Source organism: Maylandia zebra, linkage group LG8 (assembly GCF_041146795.1).
Source record: "Maylandia zebra isolate NMK-2024a linkage group LG8, Mzebra_GT3a, whole genome shotgun sequence".
Classification (NCBI taxonomy): domain Eukaryota; kingdom Metazoa; phylum Chordata; class Actinopteri; order Cichliformes; family Cichlidae; genus Maylandia; species Maylandia zebra.
The window spans coordinates 5187332-5210772 of NC_135174.1; the positions used below are offsets into that span (position 1 = coordinate 5187332).

Here is a 23441-nt window from a genome sequence, read left to right on the forward strand (position 1 = left end):
CTTCTTTTCTGAGACTTATAGTGACAAACCTTACTAATTGCTAACTAGTTGATAACTTTATCTGACAGCCACTTGGTGCTCGACAGACGGAGTGGAGTGGGTGTATTGGTTGTTTGGTTTGTTTTTCTGAACAAACACTTTCTTGTCCAAAAAGACTAGCTAAAGTTGCTACAGAGGTAGCAAAGAAAACCTTTTAGCTAGGAAAAAGAAATGCTCTAATAGCTGTATTAGCAAAAGACCTCAAACTCGTCAGACTATAGAGCAACTTCAGTTGGAATTCAGCGGCAAATATCGCAGTTTATCAACTAGAACTTCAACATCAATTTTAAAAAATGCAGCATCACTCTGTGGCTTTGAAGCCTTGATGGATGAAATGTGGACAAAGGCTACGTTCACACTGCAGGTCTTAATGCTCAATTTTTTTGATCAAATCCGATTTTTTTGTCTGCTTGTTCTCACTACAAATAAAATGCGACAGCAAACGCGCTCTAGTGTGAACCCTCAAAGCGTCCCGCATGCGCAAAAGAAGACGTCACACACAACGCGCTCTGTTCAGACCCAGAGCAAACAGTATTGTTTGACTGATGGCCCTTAATATAAAGACTTCGGACTTTACGTTTCCCAATTTTGCTTTAAGTTATAAAGTTATTTTGTTATTTACATATGGCCTAATAATGATCCTTATTGCTGTTTTAGAGAGGAGCGGTGCTTCAAAGGATAGCTGCAGATTTCTGTCAGAATCTGCAGATTATACAGTTCAAATAAAATGTTCACGTTTCTCCAAGTTGTCTTCCCAACAGTTTCACTGGAGGGCCAGGAAGCATTCACAATGTCTTCTCCGGCGCTGATAATTGGCGTCTGTCTTGTGTCAGTGACGTAAGAGACGGATTTAATTTGACGTGACCATTCAAACAGCAGTCGCTTTCTAAAACATCAGATATGTATCGGATTCAGTACCACATACAAAAGTGACCCAGGTCGGATTTGAAAAGATCGGATTTGTGCCGTTCACACTGTCATACCATGATCGGATATGTGTCGCATAGGCTCAAAAAAGTTGGATTTGATGCGCTTTCGTCTGCAGTGTGAACGTAGCCTTAGTGTAGTTGATAGTCCCAGTCTGTTGTAGCTGAAAGCTGTCAGATCAAATCACTGTAGTGTATGACATGTAAACATTTTTAGTCATCAAATCCAGTCGCTGCCAGTTTTATCAGTTGTGTGTTAGTCAAGGTAAATAAACAACTTTATCAGAAGTTGGCTTCATTTTACAAACTCTAGGATCTACAGACATCAACCGTATACTCACAGGTATGTTTGCAACTGATGCCGGTTTATACAAGAACACACAAGGTTGTCAGAATAGGATAATAGGTTGTCTAGAACTGGGATCCTCAGAGATACTGGTTTTTCAACTTTAGTTCGTAGCAGAAACTGATCAGACGCCTGCTTTTCGTTGAGTATGTTCTCTTCTTCTTCTTTCTTTCCCAGACGAATGTAGAGTTTATGCAGACTTCCCGAAAATGTGTAATGGTTATTTCTCAACTTTGAGATAAGTCATCTTGGAAGACCACGTGTGTTTGGTGTTTTGAACCTTTAGAAACTCATCTTGGTGTGTATCATATTGTGGGTCTGCAGAATGTGCTTGTGCATGTTTTCTACTATGGAGCTCAGATTATCAGATTTTCCTTTGTAAGTTGTATGCTCCGCCTGGACAGCCAAAGTCTTAAGACTTGTGTAAGTTGGTAAAAACTTGTTGTTCTGTTTAAGGTGTATTCCAAGCTTAAGAAGAATACCATACCCCTCTGTGTATTTCCATGTTTTCTGTCCTCTATTGTGACTGTAAACAGTTGAAACGATAGCCTGGAAAAGATGAGACAGAATTCAAAAAAAGCAAACATGGTATTCATAACTTCAACCTGATAGTGACATTTTAATGAAACCACAATTCACTCGTTTAGATCATTGCTCAAACTAATATTTCTCTTATCTTCAAGATTCTCTAATGACATCTGAAATGACTAATACGCCTTCAATTAGAGGTTTATCTTTTAAACTGGGGTCTGCAGAGCCCGCAGAGTGCTGAAACGATTATAGTGGTTGCTCATCAGTCATCACAGGCCCTGATGAGTCCTTGCTTTCGCTACCAGGGGCAATTCTGGCAAGACATGAGTGTGGAGCCAAAGGCAGTCTGGGGCTTGGAAGGTTAACCATCTGGAATGGTGCATTATTTAAAGTTGCATATGCCTAGGCAAGCTGGCTCTCAGATTCTTAATATTTCCCACTGCCAAGGTGTTCCCATTCTCTCATTCACATCTGATTTTTATTTTTTTTCCACGACAGGGCTGTCAGATCTGTCACAAACTTCTGTCAGGAAGGAGAGTTTTAACTTGTGCTCTTGTGGCTCGGTCCAAACTTTGCTCGCTTGTGAAATTTGTTGATGTTTGAAGAGACTGAAATTTAATACAAGACTCAGAGACACTCTTTTTTTAAATTGTTGTGCTAAAAATGAACTAAAATGTCTTCGTGGCCAAGAGTTTTTGCATATTATGTGTCCTCAGCTCAAACAGCCCACTCCCATCTGTCTTTGCCTGCTACTAAGAGCCATATCTGCTCAGCTCCGAGAACAACAATACTGGCCTAACATTTCACTGATAATGAGCATGTGACCTAACAACAGAAAGACGCCAACAGGAAAGCAGCCAGGAAATGCAGAGAAAACTCCAAGGGTGTTTTGTTAGTGTAGTACATGAGATCTGTTAACCTGGAAGATCATTTAGGCTTTGGAGATGTATCGACGGTATGTAAATGAAGTCCTCTGATAAAAACAGACCAGAATCTCGTTCCGATTGATGCTGTAAGGTCAAACTTGGAGGGCAAACATTCTGGATGTGAGTTTAATTTGCCCATTGTCCAGTGTTATTGTCGAGTGTTAATAATATACATATTACTGGGTTGCTAGATGAACTAGTTAAGTGCTGTCGTTGCTTATAGAAGTGTTTAAGTGTAATAATAAAGTTAAAAAAATGTCTACAGGTCATTCTAAAAAAATTGTTTGGGTCACTGTAGCTAAGGTTTACCTTTACAACAGCTGTATGAGGTTGATTTTTATAAAACTATAAATGTTATAAATGTAGAAAGTTTATATCAGTGATCCCCAACCCCCGGGCCACGGATCGTTGCCAGTACCGGGCCGGGAGAGTTGAGGCTTGGTGTCACGGTCTGCGGCGGGCGGACCGTGTGTGGGAGTGTGAGGTTCCAGGTGCAGACATAGACGAGGAGACAGTACTGAACTTGAAATGAAAAGCGAGCCTTTATTTGGGCTGAATAATGTGGCAAACAACAGAAAGCACTGAGGCAAAGCTAAACTAGAAGCTGAACTGGGAAAACTAAGAACTGACACTTAACTCAGACAGCAGGGAAGGCTAAGACAGGGTGACAACGATGCATATGACGGAGACAACTATGAACAGGACTCTGTGCTGGAACAACAAAGAACTGTGAAACATATACACGTAAGCAACGTGGACATGACCAGCACAGGGTCCTGAAACCTGGCGTAACATGGGGGAAGTTGAACAGACGACGCAGCGACGAACAAAACAAGACTGAGGACTTAAATACACACATGAGGTGATCAGGGGAAGTGGAGACACATGAGAACACAGCTGACAAGAAGGAAACATAATGACAATACAGGGGAGAGTAACACTAACTACAGTGAACAAAGAACACCATACTCTTTCAAAATAAAACAGGAAACACAGAGACCTAGACATGGAGATAGAACATGAACTTAACCTAACCAGAGACATGAAACATGACAGGTAGACACATGGACCAGGGAGAGATGACAAAAGGGACTAAGAAACCAAGGGCTAAACTGCAAACTAGAAAATAACTAGATGCATTAAACTACACATGTGGATACAAAAATATGCATTAGAACGTAAACCCTGGGCCTCATGGCCCAGTACTGTGACACTTGGGTGTGAAATTTATGGTTTTCAGGGTTTTTAACGGTTTTTATCGTTATTTTTTTATCGTTTTTATAGTTAACTTGGTTTCCCTGGGTCTTTTCCCGTGTGTTATGAATAAATCTTCTGTTTGTTTGGTACTGGTTTTATTTTGTTGTATTTATCTGTGACACCTTAAAGGTGAGTCTGTGAAAATATTGTCAGACATAAACTGGTCCGTAGCGTAAAAATGTTGGGGACCACTGGTTTATATTATTTGGGTTGTGGCGTCTTTGAATAGCATGTGGATGCCACCACAGATAGCTGTAGCTGCTAGCCGTCTATTAAGCTTTACCCTGGATGAGACGTCTTGACAGATGATGTGGTATTAAGGTTTTATGGAGCATTTCTAAAATAATTATCTGGCAAATGGCTTTTGTGATGTTAAACATGGTCACTTGATGCTCTAAAAACCAACACGGTAAATCCAGAAAGATTTCGATTCAGGATTCTTTTGAGTTCCATGTTTCTATCTGCTCATTTCTCTTCCCTGGATAAGTTATTAGGTCTCACCAGACAGGAACTTTCACTAAAACATGATTAACATCTAGACAGCCGGGCCCAAAGGCAGATTTACTGTGTCACAAAGACCAAATAACAACGCAACATGATAAGAGCCCTAAGCTGGCTCCTGCATTGCTGCTACGTCAGACATCGGGTCTTGCTTACACCCTTGGCTTGGTCTCGTCTTGTTTTCACAATTCTACTCTGAAACTGTGAAAACGAATTTGCAAAAGCACATGTTTGACTGAGAGACGTGCGAAGTAAATGAAGGCCGTCTTCCCTATGCAGGCACAACCGTACACTGTAGCACTAAGCTCTGCTGTAGCTGTATCTGTGGTTTGACTGTCATGTTGTCTTTTACACTCTTTCCATTTCTTTTTCAGTGCACAAACCACACTCTGTCACTGCTGCCACTGGAAATAGCTCTGATTTTCTTTTGTAGCATGCCGTTTATCCATCGTTACTTCTCTGCGACCACTTTTCATTTCTGTAAGAAATTACCAGACGATTTTTCAAAGACACATGAAGGACAAATATAAAAGTGACCACCGAGACCATCAAAGAGAAAACTTAGCTGAGATGCTGTCGGAGAGTGTGTAATTACACATAGTCGTAAGTCTCCCGAGGTTGACATGTGTTCATGCTCTCGAGCCCTGTGGGACCACAGAGGTCTGGGTTTTATCCTTCTTCCTTCCTTTCTATCCTTCTGCTTCTTTCACTGAGGGCAGCAGTTACATGTAATGGATTCATTCTCCAGGGACATTTTGGGCTTAAATAGTTACTGACTAGCAATTGATTACCCCTAAATGGGTAATGAGATGGTTTCCATTAAGAAATGTGTTGTCTGTCCTCATCCCAGGTGCCTCTAATGATAATGAAGTGCATTCCTGTTTCCTGGATTCCAAACTCGTACCCAGAGTGGCCTTTCAGGACAGTTAGTTTCACTCATTACTGGTTTCCCCAGTGCTTCCTGTTGTCATTTTCTCACATAACAACACTTGAACTGACCCAGAACCTACTAGTTTGTTTAGATGCAGAGAGCATGCTTTTTCACCATCTGAGTTTCACAGTGATTAATACTTAAAAATGCATCATTTGAAGACCAAGATCAGGACTTGTAAATGTCTAGCAAATACAATTGGTCTTATAGTTTAAAAGGCTAAGTAATGCCACCCTCCATGCCTAAATGCATAATGTTTCTCCTTCTCCTTAAGCATGATTATAAATTCAAGGGTTTAGAGTCAGTATTCAGAGATGGAGTTTACTGTGGGGTTTGTAAGTGCTCCAAATCTTTATCCTTCAAAGACATATCCATTTACCACCAGTGATTGGCTCAAATATCTTCGCAGTTTGTAAAATGAACCTCTTATGCCAGACTTTCTGTTGAGGAATAGAGCTGGAATTTCATTTGGCTCTCTCGGGTCTCCAGACAGCATCCCCACAAAGTGTTACAATAGTCTCAGCCCTTTGTTTTTCTGCTAATCAGTAGCAGATGTGCGCAGTTTGGCTACATGTTCTCTCTCTCGATCGTGTTCTTCAGCTGTCGGCTGTGTGTGCTCATGTGCTGACTCTGGAGCTCTGGAGCTTTCCGTCCAACCTCAGGGCCATGCCAGTTTCTTGTTTTCTGTGTAGCAGCGGCAGCAATTCCGCCTGCTCCGCTATGATGTCATCGATGGTTGCGAAATGCTTGAGGAAATGAGAACCTCATTGAACCCAGGCTGTACATGTCTTCTGCACCAGTAGTATAGCCTAATCTTTCTTTTAACTCTAAACGTTAGGTTAAGAAACAGTGAGTAAACTAAGACTCTTCATCATTATTGACATTTCTTACTTTTCTGTTTTGATAGAGGACAGCATCTCTGAGTCAGATTCCTGTTGAGGATCTCAAAGATCCCCTGCCTCCTCACTGGAAATGCTATATGTCTCCACAAGGGCGGCGATACTATGTCAACACCACAAACAACGGTAAGCGAAAATGTAATGTGGATTTTTTAGACGTGCTGTGAAAAGAAGCCGAAGCAGGAATATCACTAGCCTGGCTTTTTGTGGCTTGCTTTCCTATTCAAGCCTAAGGGCCCTCTTCAGTTTTTGTTTTCAGTCCCAGAGGTCACTGCTTAAATGGTAAATGGAGTGGTACTGATGTAATGCTTTTCTAGTTTATGTGAGCGCTCAAAGCTCTTTCTTACTACAAGCCTCATTCACCCATTCACACAGGCCTAAGCGCTTTTTAACCTAACACTTACACTGCAATGGATGTATTGGGGAAAGTCAGAGTTCATGTCTTCCCAAAGGATACTTTGACATGCAGATGTGAGGTGCTATAATCTAATCACTGACCTTACGATTGGTAGACAACCAATTGTTAGCCTAAGACCAGATTTACTAAACAGAGCAAAATAGAAAATAAAATAGTTCTCATAGGTGTGGTTAGTTTTACAGGCGACTTATAAAAATTGAGCTGCTTTGTCCATTAAATTTAACATCAAACGCAAAGAATAAGTAAATTTTTTCAGCGATAAGTATTGACACAATTAACAGTAAATTGCATATCATAAATGTCAGTAAATCAGTTTGTGTGTTTGATCTTGTCATGAGGTTTCATTATTAGCTTTAGCACGCTATGGAGTCAAGCCTAGCAGTTTCGCTGTGTTTCATTCCACATTAGCTAAAAAAATCAGCAGATGCAGCTTTGAAAGGGTGGTGACCTTCCAAAACAGAGAAATGGAGACCTGAGTGAAGTAGTTTTTAGCTGTTATTACTTATTATTATAAGCTTCAGAATCTAGCTAGCTGGTGCCCCCTGCCTACATGCTAAGCTAGGCTAATCACCTCCTGACTTGAGAACCATACTTGGCACAGTGTTGCCAGGACCAAACACACTACCATTTGATCAAAACTCTTTACTTCTGAGTTATATTCTGAAACCACATTCAAAAGGCATCACACCAGAACATTTATAACACTGTGCCTTTCCTCCTCTAGAAAAAAGTGCCAACCACACACTTCCTTCCAGTTACACAGTGAACGTCAAACTGTGCCAAAGCTTCAGTTTTCACTTTGTATACTACACATGATAGTTAATATTAAAAGTATGCTGAATTAGCTATTAGCAGTTTCCGTTTGGAATTTACCCCTGAATGTAGTTACAGCTATAACCAGGCGTTCTGATACTAGTTACCCTTAAGGGCAAGTTCTGTAGTTACAATAATCATCACCTTTTGGTTGTCAGTGTGTAAATGTAATGGAGCTATAACTCAGAGAAGTATTGGTATTTTTTGCAAAACCCACTAAATCAGTTTACTGAGAAAGTAAAACAGGTTCACCTGGGTTTATTAGTTGGTTTATTTCTGCAGATTTATTTCTTCAGCTGCCATTATTAATTTTTGCACTCTGACGCTTGTGCTGTCTGTTGGGGTTTCTTTGTTAATACATGTCTCTAAAAGACATGCTTATAAACATTCATTTCCCATTTGCCACATTGAAGTAAAAGATTTCCTGCTTTGCTCTCAGACCGCTCTTTGAATTCTCAATAATATGTTTTCTTTCATGAAACAGAAAGCTAGCAGAGCTCTGTTTTGATCTTTAAAATGATACCTGCGTGATTTCATGTGACTGTAATCCGGCTGAATGTTCACTCAGTGTCTGTTGTAGTCATGGTACCAGAGAGAGACGCCGTCCATCAGGGCCTGTAAGGACAGACCCTGCTGATAGTGCCTTGTTTCTGTCAACACAATCACCTCTCAGTGTCTCCCTGATTAGACACACACACTGACACACTGGCACAGAGACAGCTTAATACTATCCCAGAGTGAAGTCACTATAAAACTTGACTGATGATACTAATATCTTACAACTCTTGTGTGCCTTTGGGTTAAATAATACAGGTAAGAGTGGTTTATACATGCAACTGTCACACAAGCAGCATGACGACATTACATTCACATTTACATTCTACAGCAGTGTGCAAACTTGTGTAAACCATGCATACATTTAGTCTTACTAGCATCCTTTACCTTCAGGTGAAAACCAACAAAATCAAGAAGTCAGTAAATGAAAACAATCCTCATTTCCTCCTACTGAGCCAAAATAAAAACAAATTATATTCAGTACATTTTTCTGTCACTCAACTTCAAGACAGTTTGGCAGGGGCTCTCGTTTCCTGCGCTGCGTTCAGACAGAGAGCTGGCTCTCAGGCGTGGAGATTGGACCAAACGCTCACTTTTCAGTGTGAATTCCTACCAGAACACATAACCACGTGTCAGTAATAAGACCTGACAGAACAGTTAGAAACATTATTCATACTTGGCCTTGTGTTGTGAATCAGCTTGTTGTACTGGTTTCACATGTGCACCTATCTCCTTCATATAACTGGGATTGTGGCCTAGCAGTCACTGATGACCCTCACATCAAACCTGCTCACAGCATACTCGCCTCTGATCACGGCTGCGGCGGTCAAGTTGCGGTCATTAGCACGGATCTAAACTTAGCTGAGGTCTCCACCCAGGCACGAGCCAAGGGTTTCTCCTTCTGCTCCTTTAGGATTTAATGAGGTGCTTAAGTGCTGCTGTCTTAAAAGTTGGACCCAACTCGCACTCTCACTGGATAAGACTGTTGTTGAATAGTAAAAACATCTATTTCTCCCTTTCACATTATTCCACTGAGAAGTCAGCAGATCTTACTTGTTTTTATGCGTTTGGTGCTATAAAAGGAGTCCCACAATATTTCCTATGAGAAAAAAAATGATTAATTTTTCATAACTTTTTTTGTTGTTATTTTTTTCACACATCAGCAGCATCTGTATCCTGGCTCATAAAAAAAGCAATATTGTTGCTATGGTGTTGTGAAACTGGCCTCACAGGGCACGGGAAAAACCTGCAGGACTTATTTTCTGAGTCTTAGCTGCACGATGACTAAAAGCTTAGAGAACGCTCGGTCCTGACGCACGCACACAACCGCTGTACTACAGGTCTTGTGGTTTTTTTCTCTTCACTACCACAGCAGCTGTTTCCAAACAAACACATTTGATACAATTTTTAGGTATTTATAGCAACTCTGCTATTTTCTTTGGACTTCCCTTTGGTTACGCTAAAGTTCAGCGAGATTAGATTGTATATGTGTGTGTACGTGTGTGTATGTGTGCACGCGTGCGTGTGCATTTGTGTTTCTGTGTCACCATGGTAACAGCAGAGTGCGTGGGTGAGGGCTGCATGTCCTTGTGTTGGAGATTGTTTTTTTTTTTTTCTAGGTTTTCCTTCCTGTGTTGCTGGGTGCAGCAGAGCCGCGGTGCTGGCTGTTGCAGCTTGTACCCGTCTCCTCAGAATCTCCACTCATCCCAGTGAACCAGTGGGCTGCTGGATAAACATACTAAACCAAAGTCATTCCAGCCAGAGCACACATGCTGTAGATACAGATTCAGTCCCAGGATTTTTAAGGCCGAATTGTAAAAGCAATTAAATCTGCCCTGTTACAGCCTACCCTGTTTTGTGAAAACATGCAACATTAAATGTGTATAAGTTACTTTTCAAATACAGTAAACTACTAAAATTCAGCTCAACATTCAGTTAACAACATATTTGATTCACTTTTTCCATGACATTAAGTGAACATGACTAATAAGTAGTTAAATGATATAAATAAGAGCCTAAAAGTCTTATCAAGGTGGCTACTGGCACGACTGCTTCTAAAGGACTTTACTTGAATCTGACAAAAATGACTTTACAATGTTATAAGTTCACATAAGGTACACAGACAGTGTACAGTATTTATGTTTAGTGTTTTTGATTGTTTTCCCCATATTTTTCTGCATGTTAGGAAAAGCACATGTCAGTGCGTCTACAATCTGGAGATAACACAGTGAGTGAACGGGCTGCTTGGACTGATAAAAACCAGATACAGGAGGTAGCTAATCCATCAGGGACCTGTGTCATATGGTTATGAATAAAATATAGCATCAGTGTCAAAGCTAACTAGGCCATTCTCCTTCTCCCTGTTTCGAATCAGGGATCTCTCTCGGTGTGGCGTCGTGGACAATAAGCTGTCGGCGTGTTGCTATCGGACCTGCTGTCGACTAGTTTCATTCATTCATTTTTACTTTTAAGCATCGCTGTCTTCCGTTGTCAGTCACACTGTGCAAAATGAAAATCCGAGACGTTTGCTCTATCCGAAAAGAAATGAATGCTTTTATGATCCATAAATGAGCCCGTGCTGATGCAGCTTGGATCATTAGATGACTTCATTCTGTCATTGATTTCATGAATCTGCTTCATTAAGACCCACGTGAAACCTGAAAAGGGCGGATAGAAAAGCGAGTAAACTGCACTCTTTGGTCTCTGTTCTGTAATCCAGGCTGTCAAAGTAATTTAGGATGATTGACAGCTTTTTAGACTTCATCTCCTCTGTGACAAGGCAGGCTGATGAAAATCACTCCTGCTGCTGCATATGTATCACTGTATCTGTATGAACGAATGCAGCAAATGTTAAGACTGATGTGTGTAAAAAAAACAAAAACAAAACAACAAAAAAAAAAAACAGGTTCATGGAAATGATCAGAGCCAGTTGCCTGGAAACTCAATCTGTCCCTCTCTGGGATTGAACATATAGTAAATATGTGGGCTTTCGCACCTTTTAATACAAATAAAAGTGCTATTTGGTTGGAAAAAATATTTACGGGCAATTCATGCTGAAAATGATTGTGATAGCCTTCGTTAATTTGTAAATCTAGTTTAAATCTGACTAAGAGGGATTTATGAAATTGTATTTTTAATGATGTTTTGAATGCTATTCCTCTGGCAATACATAGAATGACAATAACAAGCAATTTCCCTCTGCTAAGAAGGTTATACAATAATTTTCTGCTTTAATATCCCATTTTTCTTACTGTATCGATTTGTTTGTGACAGCCTAACAGAGAGGAATTGATACATTTATGGCCAGCGAGTGCCGGCTCTGCCCCGATGTTGTACATCAAACATGAAGGTACAGCCTCTCTCCATAAGCTCGCTGCCAGTTATCCCCTCCATGCGTGTCATTTGAGCTGATGGGCTTGGCTCAGTTGTCTCCTCTGCTGAGCAGCGCCAAATAGAGCAGGGCCGGCCTAAAAGACCCGAATGAAATGAGAGCTCTTTACATGTTTGTGCCTATTCTCTCTGTGATCATAGAAAATGGCTAATTGAGCCCAGCACTGTGGTCAGAATGGACATAAGGGAGTTCAAATGAAAGGGGTATCTTCTAGGATCTGCATTGGACTTGCTTTTACAATCTTCAATTGCCAGCAACTTTTCCAGCAGGAATGAAACTGGGATAGATGTTGGGAAAGTATCATCAGTACCTCTGAGAAGCTTCATTAATACTTTTTTTTGCTTGGTTCAAAGCTTGAACCTTTTGTACAGGTACAGTTCAACCAGGAAAAGAGAACAGGTGGTTGATAAAAGACGTGTATATATATATATTTTTGTAGCAGCCAGAACAGATGTCATTAAAAAATAAAGGCTGGGTAGACCTTCAACTTCCACATGACTTCAAGTGGGAGTTCTTGCATTTCAGTTGGCCTGTGACACGTCTATAGCTCAAGTAAAGTTTACTCTGTGATGTTTCCATTATTAAGTGTATAGTACTTTTTCTAACTCTGCGATGCAAAAAATAACTAAACTTTCACCACTGGAAAGAGGACAGCGTTTCCTCAGTGGGTGTGTTGAAACACATTCTTGTGTTTGCTAGCTTTTGATATTTCTAATTTTCCAGAAAAACATGCTAGAACTGACAAAAGGCAAATATTTTATATTAATATGGCATACTATATTTCTACATATTTGTGTCTGCATGAACAGAGACAGTGGCTTAAATCTCTATAGTAAAATCTTGATATTTGGCAAACATCCTTCCACTTTGACTGCATTTGAGCTGGAAGCATCGCCGATAGAAACACTGTCCCTGTCCTTCCAGTGTGGTAAATGTTCATCTTGTCCAGTGCAACAGGTTGATCCAGGAGGTTTTGATGGAACGAGGTTTCTGTACAGCTGTAGCTGCCACGCAGCAGTCTCTGATTTTCTGTTGCTAAGTGATCCTGACTCTTAGAGGAATATGAATCAAACAGACTTCACTCTTGTCCAGTTTTTCTGGGTGTGATGAGAGGCAGAGCAGGTCAGAAGGTTGTTAGTTTGATCCTCTGTTCTTCCAGTCGGCATGTCTTAAATTTCTTTGGGCAAGATGCTGAACCCCATGTTGCCCTGACGTATCCGTCCAAAGAATCAAAGACGTATCCTTTCAGTTCTATTCTGAGCCTTCAAGACTCAGAATAAAAGAGGCGCATGAAGGTGAAGTCCATTTGAATACTGACAAAATAATGTCAGTAGTCAAAAAGTTATTAGTCTGACCTACAGACCTAGACCTATCTAGCTACATCTTAGCTACTAAAACAGTGACAGTTACATTTAACACATTTGCAAATGTTGTGGTCAAAATAGAAATTGACACACATTATCTCTTTGATTATAACAGGTCCTAGAACACTTGCACTGTTCCTGTGTTGTCAACAACGACTCTTTTTTTTTTTTTTTTTTACTACTCGAGAATCAAAAGAGGCCTCACGTTAAAAATACGAACACTATAAATCAAAATTATAGCTGATACACGATGTAGAAGTGAAACAGAATAGATGCCCTCTGACTGCGGTCGAGATGTGGCTTTTTTTGAGTTTAACTGCTGACTACGACAAGAGCTAAGTTCCATCTGTGAATCACTTCTTCTTATGGTTTCCAAAGTTGTTTCCAAAGTTGTCAACAGAATAACAAAAGAATGTAGCAACTGGTGTTACTTTGTTAATGTCATTGTGTTCTTTTCTTCCCCTTCTCCCAAACACCAACAGAGACAACATGGGAGAGACCGTCGAGTGCACCGGGGACGCCAAAGAACTCCTTCCGACACAAGAACTCTCTGCCAGCAGGTACTGAATATTTATTTCTCCAACTCAGCCTCTTTTACTTCAACTTCCTCAAGTTATAATGCCACAGGGCTGTGAATTCTCTGAAGATTCCACAATGGCACAAAGCACCCACTCACATACACACCACACACAGTCACTTCCTGTAACTAACTTAATCTGGAGCCTCAACTAAAGAATTAAGGCCTGCAGTGTCCCTCTTTTGGCTCTGCTCCTAAAAGAAGACAGAAGGAAAGAAAGAAGCAGTAAGGTTTGTAAGTGGTAAAATACAGGAAGCGGGCTATGTTCATTCACTTTGGTTAGAAATTACTTTTCTTTTCTTGCCTTGTTAAATAAAAGAATGGAGAAAAGGTTGGCCATGTTGACTGTGTGAGTTACATTAGTGTTTAGTAAGTGGACGTTCGCTGATTCTTAGTAAAAGCCATTTAACGTCTCTTTTCAGTGGTTGGAATTGTTTGGATTGTGGTTGTTGTTGTTTTCACAGGCAATCCTGCATTTTCAAATGCACTATGACCAAGATTTTCAAAATAGGTGTAATTTTTTATTCAACATGATCCAAAATGAGCAACTGACCACATAAAATATTTACCGAGGTCAAAACAGAGAATAGTTTTCTCATATCTGCTGGCCTTCAGGTAAAATCCAGGTTTAAGACACTTCGATATTGGCTTCGTTCTTCTGACCCAGAAGCTACGTCCATGTTTTTCTTTAGGTTCTTAAACCAAATGATCAATTAAAATTTGTTAAGCTGTAAACATTCATACTATTAGAAAATCTGTTAGGTTAGCATAAATTGACATTTCCTGTAAATTGCATTTTAAACTAAATGAATACTTTTTAGATTTTCTTATGTATGAAAAAAATAAATAAGTCAACACACTAATGGATCATTAACAATAAAGCACAACTATTTTCTTTTTATCTAACAACATGAACAACGTTTAGCTGTAGGCTAAAATTGTTAGCTAATTAGCTGCTATAGCAGTATCCTCTTTCTGGCTAGCCACTGATCCATTGGCTTTGTTATTCTAAATCTCTATCTGAAAATATGTCAATTCAGTGATTTACTGTAAAACTGAGATTTTTACATATATAAACCTTTAAGACATTCCCATGTAACCTGGTGGTGGAGTTACCTATACCACAAGCTAGTGTAATGTAGCTAACTGATTATGTGTGTTTGTTCCATTAAAGGCATTTTCAGACCACAAAGCAGAAATAAGTTCAGTTCAGTTGTGGTTTGGTTCAGCTCTTAAAGAGGAGGAGCAAACTCCCTTATGATAAGAATAAGTTTACATCTTATCCATAGAATCCTGAATGTCTTTCTTTCTGCCTGTCTTTATCTGTCCTGGTGTCTCTCATTTGTTTTTCCAGTGAATGGATTTCACTCAGGTGGTAGTCCCTTGCATCATGTGGAGCACTCACACAACAGTCTGGTTAGGAAGAGCAATACAGAGCCCCAGGTAAAGCTGTCTGATTTTATTATTTTTAGTCCTTGACTATATCACTGAAAGCATAGATGCAAAAGATGTGGATATTCAGCTGTCAAGGCTTGCTTGTTTGCTCCTTTCGAAGAAAGTCTGTCGCTGTTTTTTAAAGTTTTACTATCCCAAAGACTCAAAAGCGATGTGAGTCCCCCAAATTTAGCACAAAAGTTGTGAAATGTCACATGGAGTGAAATTAACTAAAATTAGTGGTGTTGGTGTCTTTCCAAGGTTTGAGAAAACTTGTCTCACTGCTGTTTCTTCGTGCTCTAAATCATCTTCCACCCTGCCAGGTTTTTCACAGGCATGACATTTAAACAGTCTGTTTGTCCTGCTGTATGCTCCCCGCCACATGTAGATAACTGCTTATTTTAAGAACAAGCGTACTATGACTCAGTTTTGTCTCATAGTGTATCAGTTTAGGACACATGAGGACAAGAAGTTGAGGTTAGAGCTCCACAGGTGCAGTACAACTAACCAAAGTACTTGGTAATGGCATTGGAGTGCAGAAGAGATAAATAACCCCTGTGAGGGTGGGACGAGGCTGTTTAGACGCTTTGATTAAGACTTAAAACAACTTCCCAGTAAACTGGTGCGGCTCTATCAGGACGTTATTGTGGATATAATAATAAATGACCCTGCTTCTGCTTCTCTGTTGCAAAATCATTGCTTTAGGTTAGTTTGTCTGCCAACACAACTCGATCCATATCCAGTGTTTAGAAACAATTAAAGATGTAATGATGTACAGCTATACTGATGATGCATGATGTCATGATCAGACCACCTCTCTCTTTCTCCGCTCGGTATTAATGGAGCAGCTGATGGCAGTTTGAGCACATTAATCCCTCCTACAGTATCTGCTCCCCTGATCATAATTAACCAGGCACTCAGGGTGCAGTTATACAGGATCCACCCACCAGTTTTTCACTCGCTGTCACCTCACTTCTCTCCTTTTCTGCATCGCAGACTCGTGTACACAAACCCGCTCATTCAAAAACTGCAAACACGCACATGATGCTAATGACTCAAGGTCCTGTTCCCTTTTCTATCTTTAATTATTTTGTGGGAAAAGAGGTGATAAACTCCCTATACTTTCCATCTAGCTTTACTGTTTAACACTTATTTATTTCACCCACTGCTGCTTCAGCCCAGAGCACTGGAAATGACTCTATTCTGAGCTTAAGTGTTGGAAATCACACACACATGCATCAACATTCACACAAAGAGAGAACGCAAGCCGTGCTTTGCTTTGCTCTGCAGAACTATCCTCCCTACTCTGCACAGCAACACACACACACACAAACACACATCCATACACACTAGCAGCAGCAGCACCAGGAGCACAGAGAGCGCCAGACAGACGCTAACAGCACTCGCCTGGAAAACAACTGTGTTTGCGTGCATGTGCGGGTGGCGGTGTGTGTACGCCGAGCAGTCATGTCTGACACGGAGGATAGAGTTTTTGACGGAGCGTCCTTCTTCTCTCTGCAGTGCCCAGGATCGACATCGCCCACGAGTAAACACAACAAGGAGACCACGGTCACGGTGAGTGGGGCAACTACTGGGAACTCTTAACTAACCATGAACTCACCCCAGAGCACTACAATAGTCCCAAAGGACCAGCAAGGAAGAACTTGAGTCTTTATTTCTGAACTTATTAGCTAAAAAAAAATATGTCTAATGCAGACGTCCCTCCTGGTGGACTTTTTATCCAACCTCATGATTTCTGCATCATTTAAAATACATCAGTGCATATACTAACTAACTAAACCTTAACTGCATTGTAGCTGTAAATGCTTTTCATTTTCTCTTCAGGCTTGCTTTGTTTGTTTGTTTGTTTTTTTTTATCTGTCCGCTCCTGTGAGAATTGTTCGATGCTTATTTTCAGTTGCTAGTGTACAGATACACAGTGACATCATCCTGTTCAGCATCCAGATGATTTCTCCTCTGCTGTCAGGTCATTACTTCCTGTTTGGCCTCACACTAGGAAAATAGCAGACGTCCTGCTCCCAGGAGGTCATGGATTAAGCCCAGGCTTTTATTTTCTCAGGATATATATATGTGTATAAAAAAAACGTGCTTGAAATGTAAGGGGGAGGGGGCATTTCTTGGCTTCCATAGCAACCAGAGCGATGCTATTGATAAGCAGATAGTTATAAGAGGAAACAGGAGTGAGAAAAGGGAGGTGAGAACAGCAACAGTCGATATCAAATAGCTACTACTGATGCCGTCTGCTGACAGCGAAGTCTTGAAGAGGTCAGGTGACCTTCAGAAAAGTCACGCTTCTCTTCTTGCACAGGAGATACACACTTTGCAGTGGTAGAGACCTGTTGTTTATCTTTTTGAACATCACAGTGAGGATAAAAGGATGAATAAATTAAAAAAAGATGAAGCTAAATAAATAAGAAGTATTCTCATCACCAGACCAGTTTAGACTATAATACTATAAAACATGTTTCAGTAACAATATCAAATTTAGATTTAAGTTTTTAAGTGTATACTTTGAAACACTGTTTCATTTTCAGCCCTCAGGCTGATGGGGCATTGTTGTCAGGCGGGCAGGTGGGCGACGTTGATAAATGGCAGGATTGTCAACTTGATACCATAGGTGTATCTACTAAAAATCTCAGAGAAGTTCAAATCCCTGTCACCTCGGCCTCGAGGCCTCGGTTAGAGATCAAGTTTTGATTGTAAATGCAATCAGTCGAAAAGGAAGATTGATTGATTGGTGAATCTACTAAGAGGCTGAAGCTGAGCTTTTATTTTTGTAAGACAAAAAGTCTTTATTTTAGCATAACAAGAACAATTTGTCCAAGATTGCTGGATTGTAAAAACTCAAAACAAAGCAGTGCACACTGATTGTAAGCCTTATCGCTGATACGGTAGTATTCAGTGACATGATAACACCAAACACCAACCAATCCAGCTAATGACATGTTGTAACTCTTGGCCTCCAAAAGAACGTACGTTAGAAAACTAACAGATTATTGTGCTAATTACTGGACATGCTGTAACTTGTTCACTTATATTAAAGCAGATAAACACATGGTCGTCCATGTGTGACGCAGCAGAGGGAAAGCCAGCAACAATGCTGACAGAGAATCCAAGCTGCGCACTAAACAGCCAGGCAGTGATGCAATCAACAGCTGGAATTTCCACAGGTTTTTTTTTTTTGTTTTTATCTTAACTTTACCGTCTGCAGCAACTTGAAAAACTGTGTTCTTGAACAGTTTCTGATGTATTTTGCCCCAAATCCTTTTAAGCTGTGAGCGCTGTGAGTATGACCTGACCATTCAACCAGTGAAATTTGCCCCCTTAATGATGCTGGCAACTTTTCCGTCTTTGGCTTGTGGCGATTACTCGATTGGGATCCATTGATGGTTTCTTGTAAACGTAGTGGAGTTTTTAGAAGAACTTTAATCCTATGAACATGCTACAAGTGAATACTTATCTTTACACATTGTTACTAAACCACAATATTCAAAGAAAAGACACAGTTTGACATCTTCAATCGTTTCTAGAAAAGAAAGATTTATTAAATCTAAAATCGTACTTGTTATTAATCTCTGGCTCTCATCTACAACATGTCTGTTATCCTGTCTTCCTTCTCTCACCCCAACTGGTTGCCGCAGATGGCCCCGCCCCTCCCTGAGCCTGGTTCTGCCAGAGGTTTCTTCCTGTTAAAAGGGAGTTTTTCCTTCCCACTGTCGCCAAAGTGCTTGCTCATAGAGGGTCATATGATTGTTGGGTTTTTCTCTGTATGTATTATTGTAGCGTCTGGGTGCTGGTTTAGCTCAGTGCGTTGAGCAGCTGAGAGCGGACGGGTTCAAGTCTGGTCCACGTCCCTTTGCCGCATGTCTTCCCCTGCTTTCCTGTCCTTTCTTCACTGAGTCCATCAAATAAAGCTGAAAAAGGCCTTGAGGCGACTGTTGTTGTGATTTGGCGCTGTATAAATTGAACTGAATTAAAAGTCAATCTGAAAGTTTATGAACTAAGTAAAACTTTAACATTTTGGAGTTGAGGTTTTCACATGTTGCATCATATTTTTGGTAACTTCTAGCTTTAAGACAACACCTTCAGAATTCTATAATTAGGTGGAGCTATGTGTCTGCCATCACACTGCTTCAAAATGTGAAGAAATCCCAATCTGTGCCCACTGTGAGTGTTGAGCTCAGACTGGATATTGCTGGGAGGAGGGGCAAGTTGTTAGGGTCACCAAAGGTCAGGAGAGAAAGTGCTGGAAGCAGTGCCTCGTGTGTGTGTGTGTGTGTGTGTGTGTGTGTGTGTGTCTGAATTCAAACAAACTAAGCCTTTCATTGGATACTTAGTTGGAAGTCTCTTTGCCCTCATCTTCACCAAAGGAAAAGCAGGGGTCAGTTTAAAGCCCTGGTAGCTTTCAACCTCTGGACCTCCACAGCGATTAAATAGGAAGCCATTACTTCAAACAAATTATAAGCTTCATAAGCCAAGAAAAGGTTAAATTAGAGGCCCCTTTCTTCTAACTCATAGCATGTCAGACTATTGGCTCTGGAAAAGACATCAGCACAACCATATTTGTTGAATTCCCCTGAAAGGCGTGGCTTTGGTATTAGACCAGGGTGCCACTGAAGTTTGTTAAATAGCAACTGTGCATCATCGCTGCAGGCTGATTACCTCCTGAGGTTAATGGGAATGTGAGAGAAAGCTCCTGTTGTTTGCTCTGAAGTGAAAACTTGTGTCTTTATGTATGTCTTCACTGTGGAGACGTGTCTACTTTTTTCTGGGCTCTGTCTTTTCTGCTTCTTTTTCTTGTTGGCTTGACAGCAAATGAATCTGCAGAGCGAAGTGTAGATTTTCATGGCAAAGCAACGTTTTTGTTCTGCTAAACCTAGAAGCGATGAATTGTCAAAGCACCTCTGAGATCTGAGAATCTATTATACTATGTGAGTTCACTCCTGAAAGCGGTGAGGTTACCTGTGGTTGTCTGCTACCTTTCCACACTAGTGTAAAAGTTTGAAAAAAAACCCCAATAAGAGCAGAGAGTAGTAGAGCATCATCAGTTGTGTGCAGTCCCTCTGCTTATGAGTGCTTCACAGCGGGGAGACTTGAAGCCAACAAACTCAAGAACACTGCTGCTGACAATTTACACCGCCGCGATAATTAAAGGCAATTTTCCGGAATCCATCCCACTGATTGCTCTGAAACCAGAGTAGAGCAGAGAGTGTCGGGCTATAGAGCAGAACAATGTATCCTCAAAAAAGCTAAGAACCACAATGGCGCTGTGTTGACAATGCTGTCCCTGAGGACAGCGAGCGCTGAAAAAAAATAAACGAACAATGTCAGCTTGACTGTAAACGTTTGGGCTTTTTTCACATCGGCATCTTCTCATAGCTGCACGGATGAGAGAGGGTTGCCAGAGCAACAGAGCACGCGCTACCTTGAATAGCAGTGCAGGTGTCTGTGTATGTGTGAGAGAGTGCACGTGCACGTGTGAACTGCCTGTCAACACAAGGAGCAATCACAGGTGTGTGAAATCAGTTATTCGTCATGATCCCATAAACTGCCCATTAAACTGCGCTTGCTCCCCCCTCTCTCCTGCAGATCAACTGTGTGACGTTCCCATCACCCGCCTGCATGCCCGAGCAACAGCTACTGAAACCCAGTGAATGGAGCTACTGTGACTACTTCTGGGTAAGTTTACCTGAGTAACTATTTTCTATAGATCAAGTCCAGAACCTACAAAAACATAATCTTTTCATGATTTTAGTTTTTATATAGAAAGATTTGCAGTTGACCATCCTTATGTGTCCATGTTATGAGAAACAACACTGGATCCTCTTCATCTTTCATCGTGATTTCATATTTATGTCATCCTGGCCCAACTGCACGCTGGGAATCAGTATTGGCTTTAATAACATCCAAGACACAGCGCAGCAGGGAAACACATTACATGTAACTGGCTGGAGCACAGTGAGGCCAGCTGGCCTCAGCTGCTCTTGTTTGGACATCTCCTTCCCCTGCAGTGTAATTTCTACCAGGTGCAGTTTGTGTGGTAACACACTGTAATCACAAACACAGGTGACAATGCAGTAGAAAGAAAGAGAGAGTGGAGAAAGTGGATGGGAGAGTCCAGGAACGTCTGGTTTTCTGTAAAATGTGCAGTTCCCAAAATTCAGGATTATCTGTTCTCTGAGTTCCGATGTCAGTTTGTCATGTATGGTGTAGCTCCCAGTCTACTGACTGCTTTCTGCAATTAAAGCTGTACGCACTGTCCAGTGTTTAAGTGATTTCTAACAGGCTTTAGAAGATGTTAAGAGACTTTAGACACAGTTTTAAATATAGCCTGTATATAAAAAAGGTACAACTCAGCACCACTTCATTGAAATAGCTACTGCAATATTATGCGTGGTCGTGTCCAACACTGAAGATGTAGTCCTGCTGTCGTGTTGACTGTCTAGCCATCGCAGTCTTAGCTAGCATCGTCTGCTTGCTGTCTAGCTCACTATCAAATGTCATTTTATTATGTCCTCCATTAAAACTCTAAAAAATTAAGAAACACAGTCCTAATCAGTGTTGGTCAAGTTACTTGAAAAAAGTAATCAGCTACTAATTACTGATTACTTCCCCAAAAAAGTAATCCCGTTACTTTACTGATTACTTATTTTCAAAAGTAATTAATTACTTAGTTACTTAGTTACTTTTTAAAAACACGATTTACAACCTGAAGAGGTGATAAAGCGATAGAGCTTTCAGCCCAATTCTACTTTTTCTACATAATCCATCATACAAAATGTAATCAAATGGAAAAGTCTCTTTTTTTTAACTTGTTTTATTAGTTTTAATCTTTTAATTTTATGCATCAAGCAAAAATTTAATTATATGCAACATTCTCTGACTTGAATAAATTAGTTTAACATTTAAACCTATTTTCTACACATTCCAGCACATAAAATAAAATATTTTTTGTGTTTACACTCAGTCTTTCAAATAGATGCAAGTAAAACACAGCAGAAAATAAATAAAGTCAAAGACTCAGCGGTCCTTTTGCTCTATTTTCACCTGTAAAGCAGGAGTAGGGTAGGCGGAGGTTTACCCTGGTGCAGGTGTGCCGCAGCGGTCAGTTGAAGAATCCGCGAGTTTCTCTGTGAATTTCCCATTACGTCGTTGCGCACTCGGTGCTTGCTTGGAAGTTTAGGGGGTTTTTTCGCTGTAAAAAGAAGTTTTCTTCCCACACACGATGGACACTAATGTTTTTGTCACTTTTTATAGAATCAAACTCAAAGTAAGGTCAGTACTTCCACACTTTAAACGCTGCACGCTCATACTCTCTCCCGCACTCGATATATGATCCATTGTTGATCTGCACACAGCTGTTGTCACGAACGGCGCACTCGCTTACGTCACTGTCATGAGACATTCTCGCAAAAAAATCACGGTTTCAGTAACACAGCGTTCCTACGTGAAAGTAAGTGTAATCTAATTACCGTTTTTGCAATAGTAATCCCTTACTTTACTCGTTACTGTAATCCGATTACTTTTTTCAAGTAACGCGTTACTGCCCATCTCTGGTCCTAATCAAGTGTTTTTAATCCAATATCAATTTAATTTTTAAAGCGCTCAATCTTTTAGTTCAGGTCGCTTCATACTGTAGGGTAAAGACCCTGCAATAATACAGAGAATACCCCAACAGTCAGACGAATCCTCATGAGAAAGCACTTGGCAACAGTATTCTAGGGTTTTACTGTTGGGGTAGTCACCGAAGACAACTTCAAACCTCAAAAGGTCATGTCAATCGAAAAAACAGGATGAATGGATGGATTGGTCATCCCATGGATGCTGGGCATCGGAAATATTTATGTACTGTATCTGCTAAGGTAAGCGTGCCAGCGCACTTTTAGAAGCATGTTACATGTCGTCCCTCTCTACATTTTTACTCATGTCGTTGTAACCAATGATTAAAAATAACACGACTTGCATTTTAAGGTGCTATTTGCTGCAGTAAGTGAGTTGCTCACCCCAAGACGAGATAGCATACAGTGGATATGTGACATTAGAGCAACATAGTACATCTGGAGGAAGTGAAACCAAGATAGGAAGCTGAAAGCTGTTAAAATACTCTCTGCTAAAAAACCTGGTGCTTGGAAGGTAATATCCAACTAGTTTAGGAAACACATGTCCAGCAGCTGTTTGCAGAAAACAGCTGGTGCGAGCTCTGATAAAGCATTGTAGCAACAGCAATGCCATCGATATGGTAACGAAACTGGTGGTTGGAGACAAAAGTATAATCAGAATTCTTGTGACTGTGTGCAATGAATTAGAAGACGGTTAGCAAATCCGACTGCTCAGAGTGATACAGCAGTAATAAAAGTAAGTCGTGATATTCATCATGCATATAATGATCATATTAATCATGCATATAATGATCATATTCATCATAATATTACATTGTTGTTTTGATGGTCACTGCAACTATTTGCAACTGGTTGCCAATCACCAACAACTCATTTTACTAAGTCGCAAGACG

General features: G+C 40.5%; 1 protein-coding gene across 1 annotated transcript in view; it reads left to right on the top strand.

The window, feature by feature from the left end:
- The window catches only part of gas7b (growth arrest-specific 7b), a 59504-nt gene that overhangs the window by 18243 nt on the left and 17820 nt on the right, over positions 1 to 23441 (top strand). Inside the window, exons 2-6 of the mRNA XM_004569672.3 lie at positions 6365 to 6482; positions 13380 to 13457; positions 14829 to 14917; positions 16430 to 16483; positions 20519 to 20608. Of these exons, the coding sequence (XP_004569729.1) occupies positions 6365 to 6482; positions 13380 to 13457; positions 14829 to 14917; positions 16430 to 16483; positions 20519 to 20608 (429 nt within the window). The remainder of the gene's footprint in view (positions 1 to 6364; positions 6483 to 13379; positions 13458 to 14828; positions 14918 to 16429; positions 16484 to 20518; positions 20609 to 23441) is intronic.